At 58.5% G+C, this 19,131-nt stretch overlaps 6 protein-coding genes across 6 annotated transcripts; 3 read left to right on the forward strand and 3 right to left on the reverse strand.

Moving 5' to 3' along the window:
* Positions 1-1,926: 1,926 nt before the first annotated feature.
* GLRG_02272 (uncharacterized protein) lies at positions 1,927-5,169 on the reverse strand (the record flags this gene model as incomplete). The annotated part of the gene is made up of 6 exons (XM_008092930.1): positions 1,927-2,189; positions 2,251-2,422; positions 2,474-2,557; positions 2,608-3,663; positions 3,729-3,867; positions 3,914-5,169. The coding sequence occupies 6 exons, from the start codon at positions 5,167-5,169 to the stop codon at positions 1,927-1,929; spliced, it is 2,970 nt and encodes a 989-aa protein (XP_008091121.1).
* A 1,345-nt stretch (positions 5,170-6,514) lies between these two features.
* Positions 6,515-7,744, forward strand: GLRG_02273 (calcineurin-like phosphoesterase; the record flags this gene model as incomplete). The annotated part of the gene is made up of 1 exon (XM_008092931.1): positions 6,515-7,744. The coding sequence occupies one exon, from the start codon at positions 6,515-6,517 to the stop codon at positions 7,742-7,744; it is 1,230 nt and encodes a 409-aa protein (XP_008091122.1).
* A 449-nt stretch (positions 7,745-8,193) lies between these two features.
* On the forward strand, positions 8,194-10,557 carry GLRG_02274 (uncharacterized protein; the record flags this gene model as incomplete). The annotated part of the gene is made up of 3 exons (XM_008092932.1): positions 8,194-8,587; positions 8,633-9,407; positions 9,456-10,557. The coding sequence occupies 3 exons, from the start codon at positions 8,194-8,196 to the stop codon at positions 10,555-10,557; spliced, it is 2,271 nt and encodes a 756-aa protein (XP_008091123.1).
* A 944-nt stretch (positions 10,558-11,501) lies between these two features.
* Positions 11,502-12,765, reverse strand: GLRG_02275 (uncharacterized protein; the record flags this gene model as incomplete). The annotated part of the gene is made up of 2 exons (XM_008092933.1): positions 11,502-12,566; positions 12,619-12,765. 2 exons carry the CDS (start codon positions 12,763-12,765, stop codon positions 11,502-11,504), a joined length of 1,212 nt encoding a protein of 403 aa, XP_008091124.1.
* Positions 12,766-13,480: 715 nt separating this feature from the next.
* Positions 13,481-14,164, forward strand: GLRG_02276 (uncharacterized protein; the record flags this gene model as incomplete). Its single annotated transcript, XM_008092934.1, has 1 exon — positions 13,481-14,164. One exon carries the CDS (start codon positions 13,481-13,483, stop codon positions 14,162-14,164), a length of 684 nt encoding a protein of 227 aa, XP_008091125.1.
* A 767-nt stretch (positions 14,165-14,931) lies between these two features.
* Positions 14,932-18,318, reverse strand: GLRG_02277 (uncharacterized protein; the record flags this gene model as incomplete). Its single annotated transcript, XM_008092935.1, has 7 exons — positions 14,932-16,048; positions 16,098-17,839; positions 17,889-17,954; positions 18,007-18,025; positions 18,083-18,141; positions 18,196-18,261; positions 18,316-18,318. The coding sequence occupies 7 exons, from the start codon at positions 18,316-18,318 to the stop codon at positions 14,932-14,934; spliced, it is 3,072 nt and encodes a 1,023-aa protein (XP_008091126.1).
* Positions 18,319-19,131: the final 813 nt, after the last annotated feature.

The following is a 19,131-nucleotide window of genomic DNA, read 5'->3' on the forward strand; positions in this document are numbered from 1 at the left end:
GCGCCACCCAATAATATGTCTAGCAGGGGCAACACCTACGGCCGCCGCTTGCCGGCGCTATTCCTGCCGACACGCACGACCTGGTCGATACACCTGGGTTGTCAAACACACCGCGGCTTCTGCCTGACTTTGCGCCAACTCAACGTGGGTGGTGGCAGGACGCCAGCACTGAGTGGTAGTTTGACATGTCTGAATAACGCCTTGGAGGGTATCGGTAGTCCACTTGTCTTCAGACATTCACCGCCATCATTTCCATATCGTCGTCAGTTTTCAACATCGCCTCCCATGTCGTTTGCGGGCGGAGCAGCATCTTTTGCAATGTGGACGTGCATGGGATTGTGCAACGCCACAGCGCCTCGTCTTCGGTACTGCCAGCCCCAAATACGGTGTTTGTACGAGGGTAAAGGCCTCAGCTGGGATGAATGACGGGCGAGACTGATGATACATACAGTTTATCTCCAACACAGCAGGCTCTGTTGTCTGGGCAGAGCGGCTCTCTCTCTACTATGAAAGCAATCCAAGCTTGCCCCTTAGCCGCTGAAAGTGCCGGAATCGTAGGCGCTTTTGTAACGCTCCCCCCCCAGATGGCGGTCCGCCCAAGCCAACGAACGAAAACTGCGAGCCAGACATCGACAACCGCAAAGTGTTGGTGAAACAGATTGCCCCCGAAGCTGGGACAACCGACATTGCTTGGGACGGCGCAATTACCGCCCGCAACCATCTCGTCTGCAGCACGCTGTCAGCACGGAGGAGCACCTCGCCATCCCATTCGCCAATCTTGCTACATGGCCTCTCAGGTACTGCACCTCTCGACCGCCACCGGCAGTTTGGCATGCAAGCTTTGCTTAGCTTTCTTATTCATGTCGGAAGTTGCGATGATCTTTTGATGAGATGACAGTTGCTCCTGCACTTAATTTAATCTCTGCCTTCAACGGATTTAGCCTGATCGCTGCGCACGAAGCCAGACGGTGCCATGATGCCATCCCATGTCCAGCACGTGTCGCCGAGTTCCGAGCTACAGTCGTATGGCGAAGCTAGCTTGCCCTGGCAGAGCAGAGGGCGAGCACACCACTGCTCCCGTCCCCCGTGAGGGGTTTCCCTTATTTTCACCTCTGTGGCCGGCGTAGCTTCGGCTCTGGACCTTGCTGCTAGCGACTCCAAAAGCCTCGTCCCTGCATAAGCGTGTTCACCACCGCTCACCGGCGCGCGTCTAGTTTACCGATCGCCTCCCTTGCCCCTCTTCTGCTCCAAGGGGATGGTGCGAGATAGGGCCCAATGCCGCGTACCTGGTTCCAGAGACATCAGGCCTGGACCCGGGTCTGACAAGTCACGACCCTCGGAGACCCTCTGATGCCCATGGCCTTGTGAACGGCCACGAAGACGCCAGCCCTCGAGTTCCACGAGAGGCGCTCGGTGCAAGCCGCTCGTTTCCTCCTGTTCTCGAAGCCGTACGGATAGTTATGCTGCTGACCCGGGGTCTTTTATCGCCCGGATGCTGTCTTGGACCGGATGACGAATCGCGGTTGCAGGTTTGCCGTGTGCTACCCTGCTTCATGGTCGCGCAGAGCCCCCGAGGAGTGGGTGGGTTGTACATACATAACTTTATGTCTGCGGCCGGACGTTCAACCAAGCCGTGGTGCAAACTTCCAATCGTAGGGGGTTTCTCCGGCCAGGCTTTATATGTGCAACGCTCATTTCCGGCCCAAGACCACTGTTAGTTTCACCTTACTTTTAATACTTGGAAACCATATGAACGAAGATGGTATTCGACTGCAAACCCTGAGTTATTTACACTCGAGAACGTCGCCAATGCGACAGTGCCATATCCCTAGGGCCATTGCCTTTGTATCAGTGACATTTGCCACCCCTCTGATTAGTGGACAGAAGTCCATCGCTCTACCGGCTTGTAACGTGGCACAATCGCGCCTATTCATCATGCTCTTGTGGCCAGCAAGCGGCGACCTCGAGCTCGCCGTTCTTGCCCGTCTCGAAGCTGAGCGCCACGGTCCCGCCAAACTCGAGAGGACTGTCCTCCCACACCACAATGTCGCTGCTCCTGGGGAGGCCGAGGATGTCCTCGACGTTGGAGGAGACGAGGCGGACGGCCTCCTTGTTGCCGAGGCCGGCGTACTTGGCGGCCCACGCCGCCTCGAGAGCGAGGTCGTGGATGCGGTAGTCGGCGGGCATTACTATAAGCGTTTGTCAGCGGGTTCCCTTACGCGTCTGCGCCTCTTTCCATCGGCAACTCACTGTTGGTGACAATGGCAACGGCGAAGTAGACGCCTGCCTCGCTCAGGATCCGAGCGGCACTTGGGGTCAGAGGCGGGCCAACGACGGCGTCGCGGCGCCGGAAAGAGGTGGGCGCCGGGCGGGTCTCCGTGAGGATGACGGGGATTTGGGACTCGGCGAGCTCTAGAGCGACCTGGTTATCTGGTTAGGGCAGTTCCCCGGAGGGTTCCTCTCGAGCACTCACCAATGGCGCCTCGGCACCGCCCTGGATGACAATATTCGCGTCAGGAAAGTCCTTTTTGATGTTGATGATTTGTTGAATGTCCCACTGGCTTCATGTCAGCTTCCACCACATGGTACCTGCCGGACCCGACTCACGTGGTTGTTGGCGTTGATGACGAGCGGCAGCTTGCCGGAGGCAACCTCACCGAACGTCGTCTCGTTGTGCTTGCCTCTGCCTTCGACGAGGATCTTGCGCAGCTTCTTCACGGCGGTGCTGATGGTACCCACGCTGGCCTTGGCCTTCTCGTCGATGGTGACGTGAAGCGCGACCTCGGGTCGGAAGACTCCGCCGTCGAGCAGGGTGCGGCCGGTACGGGTGAGAATGCCCACGCTGACGCCGTTGACAAAGCCGCCCGCATTGTCGCCGAGGGGCGGCGTGATGGCACGGGTGATGCCGCCGATGCGCGCACGGGAGAAGGCTTTGCCCTCCAGCTGGACGCCGTACTTTGCAAAGACCAGGTTCTCTGGGTCGTTGCCGTCTTTCTTCGGGTCCACGCTGCCATCTCCGGTAGATTCCTCCGACGCAATCTCAACCATGCCGAGAGAGGTCGTCACGGCCGTCAGGCCCGGGAGGAGGTGGCCGTTGGAGAGATCGAGGGTGATGGCCTCGGCTTCCGTTGACACCCGGGCGACCGCCGACGAACAGCCCCGGGGCGTGTCAAGGCAAGTCACCGCCCCGTTGCTGACGACGAGCGTGTAGTTGCCACCGCTGGCGTCGCGAAAGACGGTCGGCACCTGTGGATGGTTCTCGAGGAAGGTGCTTGTGATACCGTTGATGACGAAGTTTGCCTCGGCTTTCTTGGTCTTTCTGCAGAAGGTTTCTCTCTTCCCGGGCTCAAGCTCCGTCCGCATCTTGGGTGCTACGGGGAGAGCCTCCTGGGTCGATGCCTCGTTGAAGGCCGTGCCCATGCTCTCCTGGACGATTGGATTCTCCAGCTGAGGGTTACCGTCGATGTAAACCTGCAGAGGGGTCGCGCCGACGGACAGCGGATGGGCGTCCCAGACAACCAAGTCAGCGTCGTAGCCCGGACGAGCGTACCCGACACGATACCCCAGGTCGATTGCGTTCGCAGGGATGGACGTGACGGACTGTAAAGCCTTGTCTTCCGGGAGGTGGAATGCGTGCCCAACGCCCGCTTGGAACATGATGTACTTGGCGTTTGTCCTACAAGATGGCGTTAGTTTCAGCTCTCCTAAACTCGACGAAATGGGGATACGCGCTCTTCTTCTACATGATCACTCTTAAAAGCAACGGGGATGCCGTGCTCGTTCAGAATCCTGCTGGCCGACAGGCTTGGGGAGTAGCCCTCGAACTTGTACAAGCTAAACTCGGCAAATGTGGCGATGGTGACGTTTCTGTGAGGGTTAGCAGAGGTCGCTGCAGGACATGGTGGTTACGTACTCGCCATACGCCTTGAGCATCTCGGGAACCTGCCAGGCCTCGAGGGCGTGATGGAAGGCCCGGACCCGGACGCCGTACTCCCGGGTGACTCGAAGCATGGTTTCAAAGTCCTCTGGAAGGTAGCAGTGGTTCTGCATGGAGACTCGGCCACGCAGCATGCCCACGGTCGACTCGAGCCTCAAGTCGGTGGGGAAGTCGCCGCTCTCCTTGAAGAAGCGGAGCTTCAGCTCGTCGGACCGGGCCGACATGCTGGCAACGCCCTCGCAGTACTCATCCTGCTTCTGCAGATGCTCCTTGGCTTTGGCAAACTGGTCACGCAGGATGTAGGCGTTGCCCATGCTCGTGTGGCCGTAGAGCCGCTTGGGGTTCTCGCCGCACGCCAGCTTCATGTAGCGGTGCCGCTCCTCGACCGGGATGTTGTGCTCAAGGAGCAGCTCCTCGACAACGTACTCGCCCAGTTCGCCGGCCTTGAGGACGTTCTTGACGACGGTCGCCTCGCCGCCCATGATGTTGGCGGAGCCCGGCAGAATGAGAGACGTGGTAACGCCGCCTGACATGATGATGCGAGCGGCGCCGTCGTATGCCTTCATCGAGTCAAGGACGCGCATGAAGGGTGTTAGCGGGCCGTATGCCTTGTTTACCTCGTTCTCGTCCCCCGTGATGGGAAGCGCGGGCCACAGGCTGCTGAAGTGGTGCGAGTGCATATCGACCAGGCCGGGGGTCACGAAGCGACCGTGCAAGTCGTGTTCGGTAGCCCCGTCGGAGGTGATGGCTTTGGAGGCCGTTGTCGCAAGCTCGGTGACCAGGCCCTTCTCGAACCTGATATCCATGGGCTCAGGGGCGATGGACTCTCCGTCGAAGAAGGTCATGTTGCGCAGCACGACCGGCTGGTTCTGTCCATGGGCCGAGTTCCATCGCGGGTTGGCCTTGCGGGACTCGGGCTTGGGGCTCTCGGGGAAGGTCTTGAGTGCAGCGCAGTGCTTGACGGCCTCCTCGAAGCGAGCCAGATGGGTGGACGAGGAGGCATGCTGGGCAGCGTCGCGGTAGTAGGTTTCTCGCCCGAGGTGAATGGTATGCCAGGCGACAAGGCTGGCGAGGAAGATGCAGACAAGCACACGGAGCGAGACGAGGCCCCGGACAAGAGCGCGACGGGGCCGGACGTGAGGATAGGCGGTGGCTTCGTACGGAGGCGGGACCTGGAAGGTGTCGCGGTAGAGGTCCGGCTCCTTCGAGCGGGAGGTTTGTGGGAGGGACATAGGGTGATGATGCTTAGGATGCGGTGGTCATAGAGCCGATGGTCGCGCAGACAACGGATGAAATTTATGATAACAGGAGCATCAATCGCATCATTTATGAGTCAAACGCGAGTCGACGGTGAACACTTCGTGATTGGATCATCAAAAGTCCTTCCTTCCGGATGGGCCAGGGGAGCTGGTCGGAGCTGACGACTTTGCTTACCCGTCATCCATACTGCACTACCTACAGAGGCGGGCCCGGCTTGGACCGGATGGGAAGGTCAATTGAGTTAGGTTCTACCTAGGTAGTTGTTGCTGCAGTCATGGAAAACAGCTCGGGTTGAGCGGGGAAGCAGCCATGGTACAAGTAGTTTGTCCGATAAGGATGCTAGTGATGCAGCGCCGCTTTGGCAGTGTGGCTAACAGTGGCCGATGTGGGGGGAGTACCTTGTCGACGGGGAAGCTTTATCGCCCACCAAGAGCTTCACTGCAGGGGGGGGGGGAGCCGAGGGAAGTTGCAGTGCAGCTCCTCCCCCTTTCCTTAGGAGCACCTCCACCTCCACCTGCATGTCTCATGCCCTGGGGGGGACGCAACCCAAAGGGCGCGTCGAGGTACAGAAAACATATGTACAGCAGTAGTACGTGTAGGCCTTACCAGTGACTACGCAGACTGACGGACATCGTCGTGGGCTACGGTTCTCAGGTTGCATGGAATTTGTCCAAAGACTAAATCAACACAGACACACACAGTATCCTGCGAGGTGTCGAGGAACAAAGTTTCGTCGACTCGTGAGGCAGCTTCCGCCAAAGCTTGCTGTCGGATCATTTCGATCACAGGCATGCCGTTGAAGATGTTTAGCTACCCATTATCCGTAGTTCAACGCGGTATTTATACCGTGATATCCATTTGATCAGCCGTTGGACACTCTTTGGACGAGGCCAGGCGGCGGGAAGGAACAGACTGCCGGAAACTGCAGCGTTTGTGCTAGTGGAATCTACATCGTCTCCCCCCTCTCATGGTTGGCTTGGGCCCCCTGCCCGAAATGGTATCTGCCACAGTGGGCCCGTTTTGACTCTGTTTGGGATTGTTTGGTCCTTGGAATACTAGCTGCTGCAAGCTTCCAGCCAGCTTCACCAATCCCACGTCTTTTTTTGTCTGCTCGACATCGTCTTCGTTCGTATACCATCCTTTGTATTTTCATACATCGCACTCGACTCAATTCTCTTTGCTTTTCTTCTCTTGGCTTGTCTACAGATCCTCGGCCCTTTACCCGTCGTCGATCCTCTACAGTCGTCATTGACACCCGTCGTAGTTTTCGGATCCCGATACCACAACCGACGCCTTGCGACTAATCCAAAACCCACAATGCCGACTCCGAAGCTGGAAGAGGCGCTCCAGCCGCGTCCCCCGCAGACGTCTCTCCAATTGATGGAGAGGATATGCCAGCTCGTCCTCGTCTTCGTCCTATCCTTTGCCGCCATGTTCCTAATGATGACCAAAATCTCGCCTGGCAAGTGGCCTTTGACGGAGCCCTCGATAAGCAAGCCAAGGCTCCAAGTGTCGTCTCAGCGTGACTACACCATCGCCATCTTCTCCGATCTACACTTTGGCGAGCAGGAGTTCGGCTGGGGCATAGAACAGGACCTCAACTCCACCCGAGTCATGCGGTCGGTCTTGAAGTCTGAGCAGCCCGACCTGGTCGTTCTCAACGGCGACCTCATCACAGGCGAGGACACGCACAAGGAGAACTCGACAGCCTACATCGACCAAATCGTGCAGCCACTCGTCCAGGGAAGCCATCGGTGGGCCTCTGTCTACGGCAACCACGACTCCAAGAACAACCTGGACCGAGCGCAGCTCTTTCGCGCGGAGAAGGGCTACGACCTTTGTTACACGACGTCCATGGGCGACGATCTGCCGGGCATCACAAACTACTACGTCCCCATCTTCGAGGGAGACTCCCAAGACCCCATGCTGCTGCTGTGGTTCTTCGACAGCCGCGGCGGCACTAGCTACCAGACAGATTCCGATAACATGGACGACATTCCAAACTGGGTCGCCCCCGAGACCGCCGCATGGTTTACCGAGACCTACGATGAGCTCAAGGAGAAGCACGGACGCGTCATCCCGAGTGTTGCCTTTGTCCACATTCCGCCGCACGTCTTCCTGGAAGCCCAGCAGTCCAATCTGGACCCTGCCAAGTTCCCGGGATTGAATGCCGAAAGCCCGCTGGCCATCCAGGGCCAGGGCACCGAGGACTCGCCCTTCATCGAGGCGCTGCTCGAGGCCGAGGGCCTCCACAGCGTCTACGTCGGGCACGATCACGGCGACTCCTGGTGTTCGACGTGGCCCGGCCACGCCGCCGGACTCGGCGCCGAGGCCCCGTTCCTCTGCTTCGCCAAGCACACGGGTTACGGCGGCTATGGCACATGGAATCGCGGTGCACGTATGATCAAGCTTTCCTTCACAAAGGGCGGCGAACCTCAAATGTCGGTCGAGTCATGGGTCCGCATGGAGGACGACCAGGTCGTCACACGCGTTTCCCTCAACGAAACGTACGGGGTGGACAGTTATCCTTCCAACGTCGGCGAGTGAGGGGCGCAACCCCATCCGCAGAATGTGCTTCGTGCACGATGCGACGCCTCCCTTTGCTGACACCTTCTCTGGCGCCAATAAACATTCCAATCCTCGCGTGGTCTGATGTCAGACTAAGACTTGTGAAAGGATCCTGCGCCCCGTCACTCTATTTTACATACATTCCTCCCTCTGGGCTCGGACGGAGATTGCAAAACGTCGCCCTGCGGCCAGCTGCCGTCAGCCAGCCCTTAGCGACCGTGCAAACGCCTCAAACTAAAAAGGCGCCAAACAGCCATCCGAGCAACCGCCGTAACACCATAATACCATTGTCTCTTTCCTCATCGGCTCCTGGTGCAATTCCTCCTTCCTTCCGGTTTTTTAGGAACCAACGATCAGAAACGATGCACAGGAGCCAGACATCGACAGAACGACCGCCGCCAGGGTATACGGCTTCTAAGCCGACCGACATGTCTCAGCAACCCCTGCGGTACGCTCGGCGGCCGGTTTACATCCTCGCCGCCTATCTTTTTCTATTAGTCGTTCCCTGGCTCTGCCTGTGCGTCGTCAACCGACGAACGACCTCCGACCCGCTGGGGATTGTCATGCAAGACGACCTCGACAGCTACCGCCGGTGGCTAAGCGCGGCTTCGTTTCTGGGCATCGTGGCGGCGGTCGCTGCCCTGCCCTGCGTTACGGCGCTTCTAGCCTACGGCGCGGTTATCTTCTCGCAGCGACGATCGAAACAGCAGTCGCTCACAGTACGACAACTGCTGGCCATCTCGGACCTGAAGTGGACGGCCTTCGTCTCAAGCGGCGAGTCGTCGTCCTATTTGCTTCTGGCCACCGGCCTGCTTTTGCTGGGTAAGCCAGACTACGGCTCCCACTGATCTAAGCTAACACAACCAGCTGCCGTGCAACCACCATTGCAATCACTGTTGATGCCGGCGTCCAGCCGCCTGGTGTATCCTTGCGACAGTTCAAGACACCTCAGCAAATGGGATCGTTCATGTGATGGCGTGGAAAACCGTGCCCAGAAGATCGGCAAGGACGCCGAGCCCGTGTTGCTCAGGGAAACAGGCGCCCCGCCCATCGTCGGCGCTGTCAGAAGCAAGATGGTCAACATCACCTCGGCGGACATCCAAGAGAATCTGTGGCGGGACGGCGATACGCAACGTAGTTTCATGACAGGAGAGGCCCAAGCATACAACGAATCGTTCTGGGTATCGGCGGTGCCTGCGGGGGCGACGACGGGACCGCTCAGGCAGCACTCTATTCGGCTCAGCTCATCCGCGAAATGCGAGGTTGCGGGCCGTGATGCGTTTCCCGTCAGCTGCGACGGCTACGCAACCTCTCTCGAGGGCTTCGGCGTCGTCGTGCGGACATGTATGCCAGGCAGCCATGCGAACACGGACAGCGGCATTCCCCCGAGACGTCGCCAGGATGTCGAGGAAACCCTCTTCATCGATGCGCAAATCAGTGGCGAGGCGGCCAAGTCAAAGGACTTTCTGCCGGAGCCAGCGGAAAATGTCACCATCAAGTGTGTCGCCAGGACGACGCGCGCGTTCTTCGAGATTGGCAACTTGCACACGGGGTCCCGTCCGTCGGATATCGTCGATGAGTGGCCATCGGACATGGCACACTTTCATGATTATGACTGGCTGGGCAACCTCATCACCAATACGTGAGTGAAGAATAGGCCGCCGCAAGAGCGCAGGCTGACACTACACAGGTCTCAAGACGACTGGAACCGCGATCGGTTCGCTGGCTGGACCTCACCGCAGGGCCCGCTGCGATCAACTGTCGAGGCGCTCTTCGGCAATGGCTCGTACCCTGAAGCCGTCTTCGACTTCTTGAGGCAGACCTTCCCCGACCAGCAGTTGCCAGATAACCAAGCCCCCGATGGCGCGGTCCGGGATGCCACGCGCAAGGCCTGTGCCTTGGAGGCTCCCTTCAGCTCCTGGCAGCTCCCCTACAACTCCGACAATGACGAATTCGATTCGTGGTTTGCCTCGGCATACCAGGCCTGCTCGCTTAAGGAGCTCCCGAAGACGCTGTTCAGGATCGCGCAGGGTCTCCGGTATGAGAAGGTGGCAAAGAGCACCCTCGGCGTGGGCATGTACCTGTCCAACGCGGCCGTTCTCCAAGACGCCGCTGCGAACGACGCGGCAAGAACCATCTACAACTTGACCGGCATCGGTTTCGTCGCGCCTCGTTACACTCTGGGGGCAACAGTCGCCATCAGCCTGCTCATTAGCGCGCAGGCCGTCGCCCTCATACTGCTCGTCTTCTACATCTACAGCCTGCCCACTTGGACCGACACGCTGGACGCCTTCGCCATGATGAGGCTCGGGGCGCATCTGAGGGAGTCAGTGGAACTGCCTAGCCTAGGCCGCGTCAACCGGGGGGAGGTCGCAGTGCTGGGCGAGACGGACGGTCTGCTCGGGGTCGTGCCCGGCACGGCGGGCGACTCGGAGGAGGATGTCGAATTGGCCGCATTGGCCCCCTCCAGCGCCACGCGGAGGGACGGAGCATCCGCACACCACTACGCGATGCTTAGCCCACTATCACCGACCAGTACACTCTCGTCCCGCGAGGCTCTAGTGCCGCCCACCCACGCGCGCCAGGACGCCACGATGCCTGGAATGGACGCTGGCGAGCTGAGCGACTTTCTCCAGGGGGCCCCGCCGGCGACTCCCTCAGTGTCGTCCACTCATAGCTCTCCACCGCCACCACCGTACATGCCGGCCAGATCGCCAAATAGGGGCCAACGGGCGAGGGGGCCGCTCCGGTTGGCATTGGGAGCTTCTGGGCCCATTACGGGAGCATTGTAGGCGAGGTACAGGCCCCGGCTCTATTTGGAAAGGAAGGAAAATGGATTTGTTTATTTTAGATAGTTTGATACCCATACAATGCATACTATCTCCTTATGCGGCATCGATACCACCCCTGGCCACGTCGCAGCTGGCGAATAAGGCCGACTCGGCCTGCCACTGAAGAGGACAGACTGCGGCTAACAGGAACTAAAGGCAAGTCAAATTCCGGTTCGGCCCTGCAATGTGGGCACATTAAAGTTTCAGGAGGGGGGTTTTAAGCCAGCAGATCGTGGTCTCAAGCTACCGCCCCTACGCTAGCCTTATTGAGGTGCTCCCTTGCTTCCAGATTGCCCGCTTCTTGAAGCTCTCAAAGCCATCAGGAATTTAACCAAGACAGCTATTTGGCTCCGCATGCTTGATGTTGATATCTTTGTCAAGCAAGCTATTTTTGGTAGTGGGTTCCCAACACATCCCAGGCAAGCCAAAAATGAGTGGTTTGTGTTCCTGGTTATTGGTGTTGTTGTTTGGTTTATACCTCAGGAAGCATTCAATAGCCTGTCGGAATTCTGCAGCTACATTGGTCTCTCTTTAAGGTAGTAAAGCCACCTTTGTTATTGTATTAGTTGTGTTTAAAACATACTAATCTGGTGCTCCAATAAAATTAACTGCGACGTTGCTAGCGCCGCAATCCAGGGCGTATATGAACAGCACGTAGCTAGCGTTAGCCCCCCGCTTCCAGTCTCGGAATCAATATTCTTTTGATGCATCGTGAACAATGAGGAAGTAGGGAGTTGCTGTGATACAAACACAATGGGGCCCTGATCTCCTTCGTAGTGGACTGGCCACTCAATCAACGACCAGTCTCAACCTCTGCGCCACCGCCTACTGCGGCATGCCAGCTTGAAGTGGTTCGCAAGCAGGCTACAATGCAGAGGACCGATCCAAGAGAGGAATCTCACTTGTCAACCCAACCCTGCCACTGAGGTCTCCAGCTGCCGTCTTGCCAGTTCTTGCTTGATCAGCTGTGACATGGTCTTCATCCGACCAGAGGCCCACCAGGTCGTCCGGTCCCCCAAAAGCAACTGCGAAGTGTTGTAGAAATGATAGAGCACAAGCAACGCCCTTGAATCGTTGGCTACAATCATGTCCATAAACGGCCCGAAGCAGAAGAGTGGGAAGGTGAGTATGTAGCGTTCCAGGTCCGATCGCTCACTTGGCCGAGTGTTGGTCTCGCGGTGGGCATGGAGCGCCAAGATGACTGAAAGCAGATCGATGATGCCACGGAAAGCCTCGCGCTCTGTGTCGTTCTGAGCAGCACAATCGTCGAGACTTGCACCGGCTGTCAGCTCGTCGTAGCGTGCCATAAAACCCTCGACAATGCTGCCACGATCCATCCCTTGCTCCGCGACAACCAGGCCGAGCGCGTCACACTTGGAGTTCTGCGAGGCACCGGAAAAGATGCTGCCGGAACCCTGGGCTCTTGTGCTGGACAGGAACACCCTTACGCCAGAGCTGAGGAGGAAGAGCTGGTCGCGCGAGAGGTCCAGCACCGGGCCGTCCGGAACATGCTCATCGTGGAGAAATTCCAGATTGCACCAGGTAAGATAATGGATGAGCTGCGCTGTAAAGAAGAGCGGGTCGTACTTGTCGCCGCGGTCAAGAACGGTACTGAAAATAGAGCAGCTGCGAGACAACAGAGCCATCGCCGCTTCCGCGTAGGCTGTTTCCTGCGGTCGCAGGATGCTGAGGTGCCGTGCGGAGACTGCAAGCATGGCAGTCATCAGATACTCCTCCTTGAATGCGAGCGGAATGGCGGACGGCCAGATATCGTCGAAGCAGAGGGTGGGAATTGTCACATGTTGGAAGTGGTGGAAGAGCTCCATGTGCAAGAGGTTGACAGGCCCAGAGGAGTCAAGCGGCCCCTGGGCCGGGGGCGACTCTCCGGCCTCGGGGCTCGACGGCTTTGGTGAGGGAACACATGCTTCATTTCGCCTGAGGCAGTTTCTGCAGGGGCGAGATTCGTCGCACTGATTCGGGTGAGTCCTGAAGGGTTCTCGTCGACATGGAGCCGCATCTCACCTTGACCTTCCTTTTCTTGCATGATGTGCAACCGTCTCTACTCTTCTTATGGGCCAGCTTCTTCTTAGGCTCGGGGTGGGTAGAGCTAATGAACCTTAAGGGCAGAACTTCGGCGCCTGTACGAGGGGGGGAATGGTTTTCTGTCATGAGTAGGAGTCTCGTGATCTACCATGTGGATACTCGTTTACACAACCCTCCTTCCTGAGAGACGCCTATAGAAGCTGGATACTGGCGGTAATAAGCCTCCTGAATGCAAAGGACCACTGAGCGCTGATGGCCGAAAAAGAAGGCAAAGAGTATTGTTGAAGGCTGGCGAAAAGCAAAGACGAGATCAAGCCATTGGTTTAGCGGCCTTGGATGGGGAGGAAGTCGAGACGGGAATCTCGGTTTCCCAAAACGGAATGCGAGGGGAAGGAGCCATCAGCCAAAACAGTTTAGCGCACTCTCTACCGCACGATCCTTGAAGGAGATGTAAGGGTCCTCTGACCAATGACGTCATTGTAGGGACTTCGTAAGGAAGCCACCACCCCCACGAGACACAACCGGTGGTTCATAGGCAGTTTCCATCAAAATCTGACTGCTCAATTGCCGAGAAGAATACCTTGATATTGTTGTGAAGTAACATGCTCGGGACCTTCTCTGTAAATATGGTTCGGCTGAATATTGAATGGGAGGTTCCACAGCGCTGACCAACACTAAGATGGCTAGGCTAATATGCGAAGGATGCATCGGAGAAACCAGGCGACTTATTAGTACAAGACTACAGCAGCCCCCGCAACTTTCACTAGATCTTTCATCTCGACCTAATCATATTGAACAGCCTCGAAACCGCGGTAACCGGCTGCTTTGTAAGGGCACAGGGATGGCGGGACCAGAGTTCGAGGGAGACCTCCTCATCCTCCCTCACAGGGAAGCTTGCATCCTCCCGACAATTGCATCGAACGGTCCTCCTAGCCCGTTCAATATTGATATATTTACTGACGCGTCATTTTCTATGACCAAGGGATGTCAGGGTTCATCGAAGCCATCAAATCCCGCGGGCGTCGCCGTCTTCTGGAAGCCGTGGCCAGGCCTATTGGTACGGGACCCATGGCACTCGCGAGCCTTCCAGCTTCTGGCGTGTCGCGACAGTAGAGAAGCGGAGCTCTTTGCCGTCGTCACGGGGCTCGAGACGGCCGCGCTGCTGGCGCATCTCATGCCGGAGCTGAGACGGGTGACGGTCTTCACGGACTGCCAGGATAGCATTCACACACTGATGGCGGCTGCTGCGAAAGCCTCTGACCCACTCGTCAAGCGCGCCGTTGCCGCATCCGTCGAACTCGTTGCCAGAGGCGTCAGGGTTCTCGTGCGTTGGTGTCCCGGCCACGTCGCCATTGAGGGGAACGAGAAGGCCAACGGCCTGGCACGTGAGGTCCGCTATTATAACTTCAGGCACTTGGTGCCCAAAGAGCAGCCGGACTCGCTGGCTGGGTATGAGATTCCAGAAGAGTATTTGGAAAGGGCACGCCGCGGAGACTGGTGGAAGGATGATACTTTGAGACAATAAGCACCCGGCCCTCTTAACGACAGGTAGACAATACACTCGGCTAACATTACACATGATTCATCTTCAAAACAAAATCAGTAGTTCAAGCCGAGACTCAAGGGAAGGGGGCGGGTCGAAGCATCCACAAACCCATAATCAGCAGCTCCAGTCTCTCCAACGTACTGCGTGTCCAAGAACTTGGTACAGGACGCCCTGAGGATACCTCGTGGAGGGCTTTTACGGCTTGCACGAAGATGATTGCTGACTCGGACGAGATGACAACGGACTTTGGGCCCGACGGAGACCGCACGTATCCTAGGGGAAACCTGCCTCGGCAGGGGCTTGCGCCCGCACCATGCACCATCGCCGGTGTAGTGTTTGCTGTGAGCTTGCGGCAACTATAAGAGCTCACCAGTCACGCCGGCTGCGCACGCAACTATCATCAAACACTTTATTTTGAGAGTCTATGGTTCCTATTCCATGTAGCTAATATGCAAACCGCACGCCGCCGCCCAGAACCGCCCAATGCTTGAAACCATCGCGAGCCATGCTGCGAAAAAAGCGAGATCGTCTCCTCCGTCGTATGTGTATGTGTGTGTGTGTGGAATGTCCATCTTCTTCATGTGCCAGAATACCGCTTGTCTTCTGTCAGAGCTCCAACCCCACCCAGGTCTATCCGGGCAACTAATGCTGCGCCAGATGTTTTCTTACGTCGTCATGCGCAAAGGTCTATAAATACAGTGAAATTGAGGCCACCATGTGCGGCACTGACTTGGCATATTTGTATGTTACTTGCGCCGCCTCGTCTTCGGGGCGGGCGCGGGCTCGGGCGAGGGCTCGGCGGCCTGTCTCTTCTTGGTCGCCTGCTTCTTCGGGCGCGGCGGCGGCGGCGGCGGCGGCGGCTCCGAGTGGAGGTGGCCGAGCTCCTCCATCGCGGTGGTGTTCTCCCACGCGAGACAGCGGTAGTTGGTGGGCTCGGGTGTCGGCTCGTGGTGGCGGCCCCTCGTGCTCATCCGCTTCGAGTCCCGCCTCTTATCCTTCTTCTCTCCCTTCTCCTGCGGCTCCTCCGCTTCTGCGACGGCGAGGTACTTTTTGCGGTTCTCCATGTGCTGTGTAATCTTGTCCCTGAAGGCGACAATCTCCTTCCTCAGCCGCAGCTCGTTGAAGCCGCGAGGGTCCAGCCACTTGAGAAGCTCGTCGACCTGCTCCGGCTCGCTGTAGTAGCCCCACTGATTCGCGTTGAACACGCTGGTGGCGCCTTCTTCCCGTTTCTTTCTCTCCGGCACCGTCACGTCGAACTTGCTCTTGTACTCGGCCTGGTACTCGGGGTCGGCGTCTATATAACCCTCGCGCTCCAGCTCATCGGGGCCCTGCACCCAGATACAGCCGTTGGCGTATCCGGCCTCGGCCGTCGAGCTGTCGGGGAGCCCCCCGTAGGGCATGCCGTTGCGCTCGAACCAGTAGTAACGGTTCCAGAAGCGGTCCTTGCCCAGCACGCGCGTACGCCCGCAGTCGGCCTCGCGCAGGTCGTTGTCAATGACTGCAATCTCCTCTTCGCACTTCTTGATGAGGTCCTCCTTCTTCTGAATGTCTTTGAGGACCTTCAGGAACTGCTTCGACGGCTTGGGCACCTTGGCGGCTTCGGCGGCCTTCTCCTTCCGCTCCTTCTCCTCCTTGCGCTTCCGCTGCCTTTCTGCGGCGCGGTCGTTGGCGCGTCGGAAATTCCTGCGTGGGGCACACTCGTCGTCCGAGTCGGGCACCTCGTCCTCGGCATCCGCCGCCGACTCGTCTGCATCGGTCATCTTGACGTCTTCGTCCGCCTTCTGATCGGGCGGTGGCGATGGCGGCATGTTTTCCGGGAGCAAAATCTTGCGTTGATCGTTAAGGGTGCGCAGTTCCTCGATCCTGTGAATGGTCAGCACTCATCTTCTCAAAACGGTCGGTGGTCCCTTACGCCTGTTTCCTCTGACGCTGCCAGTCGATCTTCTCCTTGCGGAACGCCGTCATCTGCTCACTGCACTCCTCCATGTACGTGCGCATGGCCTTGGTCTGTGTCGTGAGGATGCAGACGATTTGCAGCGCCTGCACTCGGTGGTTGACGTCGAGGTTAGCATAGCGCTCCCGCACGGTGACCTGTGTAGGGTCCACGTCCGGGGGGCACAGCTGTGCGAGCAGGTCTTCGCATCGCTCCTCGAGCCGCTCGTTCTTTGACAGCTGGTGCAGCAGGCCGACCATGATGCGCTCCCAGCCGCCGTTCTGGAAGTTGCGTTTCCGAAGCTCCTCAATCCAGTCGTAGTCTTCGAGCAGGTCCTCGGCGCGGTGCTTGATCTCGGGTTCCACGTTCTGGCTCTCCTTCTCGGCGGCCCTCGCCTCCGCGAGTAGCCTCTCAGCCTCGGCCTTGGCGAGGCTGCTTCGCGTGGCCCTCGCGGGGGGGCGGTCGGTCTCTGGTGTCGGCTCTTTGACTTCCTCCTCAAAGCCCTCTTCCTCGGAGTCTTCTTCTTCGTCGTCCAGCTCGGGCAGTTGCACATTCACCTTGCCGCCGTCAGCCTCGGCGCTGACGATCTGCTTCAGGACCGCACAGTGGATCTCCTCGAACATCTGGACCTTGGTGTCCTCGGACGCAACACACATGGCCTCGACAAAGTCGTCGAACGTGAAGGAGTCGAGCTTGAAAATCTCGCAATACACGTTTAGCGTGTCCCAAGTCTCCAGGAACGAGCCGACCGACTTCATCGACAGCTTGTCGCGTACGCCGGCGCTGCCATTTACAGCGAAATCGGACGTGGTCGGGGGGTCCTTGCAGAGGAACGCCAAGGGTGGCCTGACGACGCCCTCCCTCAACGGCACTTGGAGGTCCTCGATGGGGTACTTGGGTGGCGGTGGGGGTGGTGGGGGCTCGGGCGCGGTCATCGAATGCGGCAGCGGTTGGTTCCGGAAATTGAGCGGCAGCTGGAAAGGATTCTTGTGTGGCGGCGCGAGGAAGATGCCTGTCTCGGGGCCTCCCAGCATTCCTGATGATCCGTTCTGGCCCTGTGGAAACTCTGGCGACTGATTCTTGCCCTTTTGGCTCTTCGGCGCGGGTTTCAGCTCGGGCAGCCGCGCGGGGCCGTTTGCCATGGCGCCGTTGACGCCGTTTGTGCCTTGAGAGTCCTGCGTCGGGGTGTTGCTAGCTCGTTTTTGTGCCTGCAGCTGCTTCCTCTCCATCAGCTTGGTATCGTAGCGCAGGTGAGGCGGGATCCGCGAGTCGATGTGGTACTGCGAGGCGACGTCGGGCTTCACGAGCCACGGCGCGCCGTTCCAGGCCTCGCGCGTCACCGTTTTCTTGATGAACGACCGCAGGACCGACTTTGTGAAGATCTTGCGATCGCGAAAGATGTGGTCGTCATCGACGACGGCCTCGGTGCCGGGCCGATCCTCGAGGCTGACCGTGTATCGCGTGTAAGGAGCGGTCTGCGTGCCGTCGGGCAGCACCTTGCCGCCGAATCGAGTCTTTTCCCTAACAACTCCCTGTAGCCGTTCGCCGTCTGCCGTACTGACCGTCACGGCTTCACCGGGGTAGTAGTCCGCCCTGAACTCCTCAAAAACCATGTCAACGAGTGCATCGATTCGGGAGACCGTTTGGAACTGGACGCGACGCAGGACCGGACCCTTGAGGGCTTCGGGAAACGCCTGCTCGACTTCTTCGGCGCCGGCGAGCTGCACCGGAGTTAGCTAATTGCGCCACGCTGGAACCGTCGATACTGACCTCGCTCTTGAGGGCTTCGAAAAACGTCATGCCCGAGTGCCCCGTGATCTGGCAGATGAATCGCCGCTACGCGCTGGAGTCAGTCTTGGCTCGGCGCCCCACCTCGCTGGGGGCGTACCTGTTTGTAGAAATCCATTCTTCACCGCGTTAGCACGGGCACCGGCAGAGACGCAAAGGAAGCGACGCCATCTCACCTGTTGAGGTAATCCTCATAGTGGGCAAATACCTCGCCAGTCTGTGGGATGTGCCAGACCTGAGGGGCTGCATCAGTACTCATCGTATCGTTTGTAGATGTCACTTCGCGAACCTCTGCATTGTCATCCTTGACGTCCTTGGGAGGCAGCAACTGCACCGGTTTGCGTTTGAAAAGAACCTGGGGCCTACGTCAGTGCTCGACGAGCTTCGAAAGCGCGTAGGGAGGCCGTACCATGGTGGCTGTGGGCTACAAGGGCATGGTCCTGGAATCGAGGTCCGAATGCGCAGTGGGGCCGAAATCCAGCCGTCCTTCTCTTCAGCAAATGTGCGTGATGCTAGAGAGCCGCGGGTATCATCGACCGGTCGAGACGAGCGCGTTGTGGCGGTCCTGGGGCGTTGTTGTGGTCGCGGCCGCAGAGAGCGGAGTCGCGGTCGTGGTGTCGGGCAGGGGAGGACGGGTCGAGGGTGCACTTACACGCGAGGCTCGCGGACGCGGTGCGGCTCGCAGAAGACGTGTCGGGGACGGCTGATGGGGGTGCAAATGGCGATGTTGATGTTGGTGGTTGTGGTCGCGGGCGAATGGAGGAAACGCGAAGCCTGCGAGTCGTGGGGTGAAACGTCGAGGGAAAAAAACAGGAAGTGGTGAGCATTGGGGAGGAAGAGAAAAGGGAAAAAGAAGAAGGGCGCCAGTGAAAAGCGGTCCTGGCCCGCTTGGCCCGTTCGGCCCACGGTGCCTCCGCATCCCATCTCCCAGGCGCTGCGCAGGCCTCCTCACCCTCCTCCACCCGCCACGACTCCGTCCAACCCAGGAATTCCACAACCGCGTCGGCCACCCGCGACTTTGTACTCGTTGAGCTCGCCACGCCCGGGGCTCTCGATTGAGCACTCAAGCATCCGGGAAGAATTTGATTTGGCCGTCTTATGCTGGAATACGTCTGCTGCGGCGTCCGACCTCTTTGGGTAGGTCGTTTCTCGACAATCGCCTCCTCGGGACCGGCTCCGGGCGGGCACCGTTTCCCCCCCACAGCACCTTTGCGGGCGGTTTAAA

This window comes from Colletotrichum graminicola (assembly GCF_000149035.1).
Source record: "Colletotrichum graminicola M1.001 genomic scaffold supercont1.6, whole genome shotgun sequence".
Taxonomy (NCBI): Eukaryota; Fungi; Ascomycota; class Sordariomycetes; order Glomerellales; family Glomerellaceae; genus Colletotrichum; species Colletotrichum graminicola.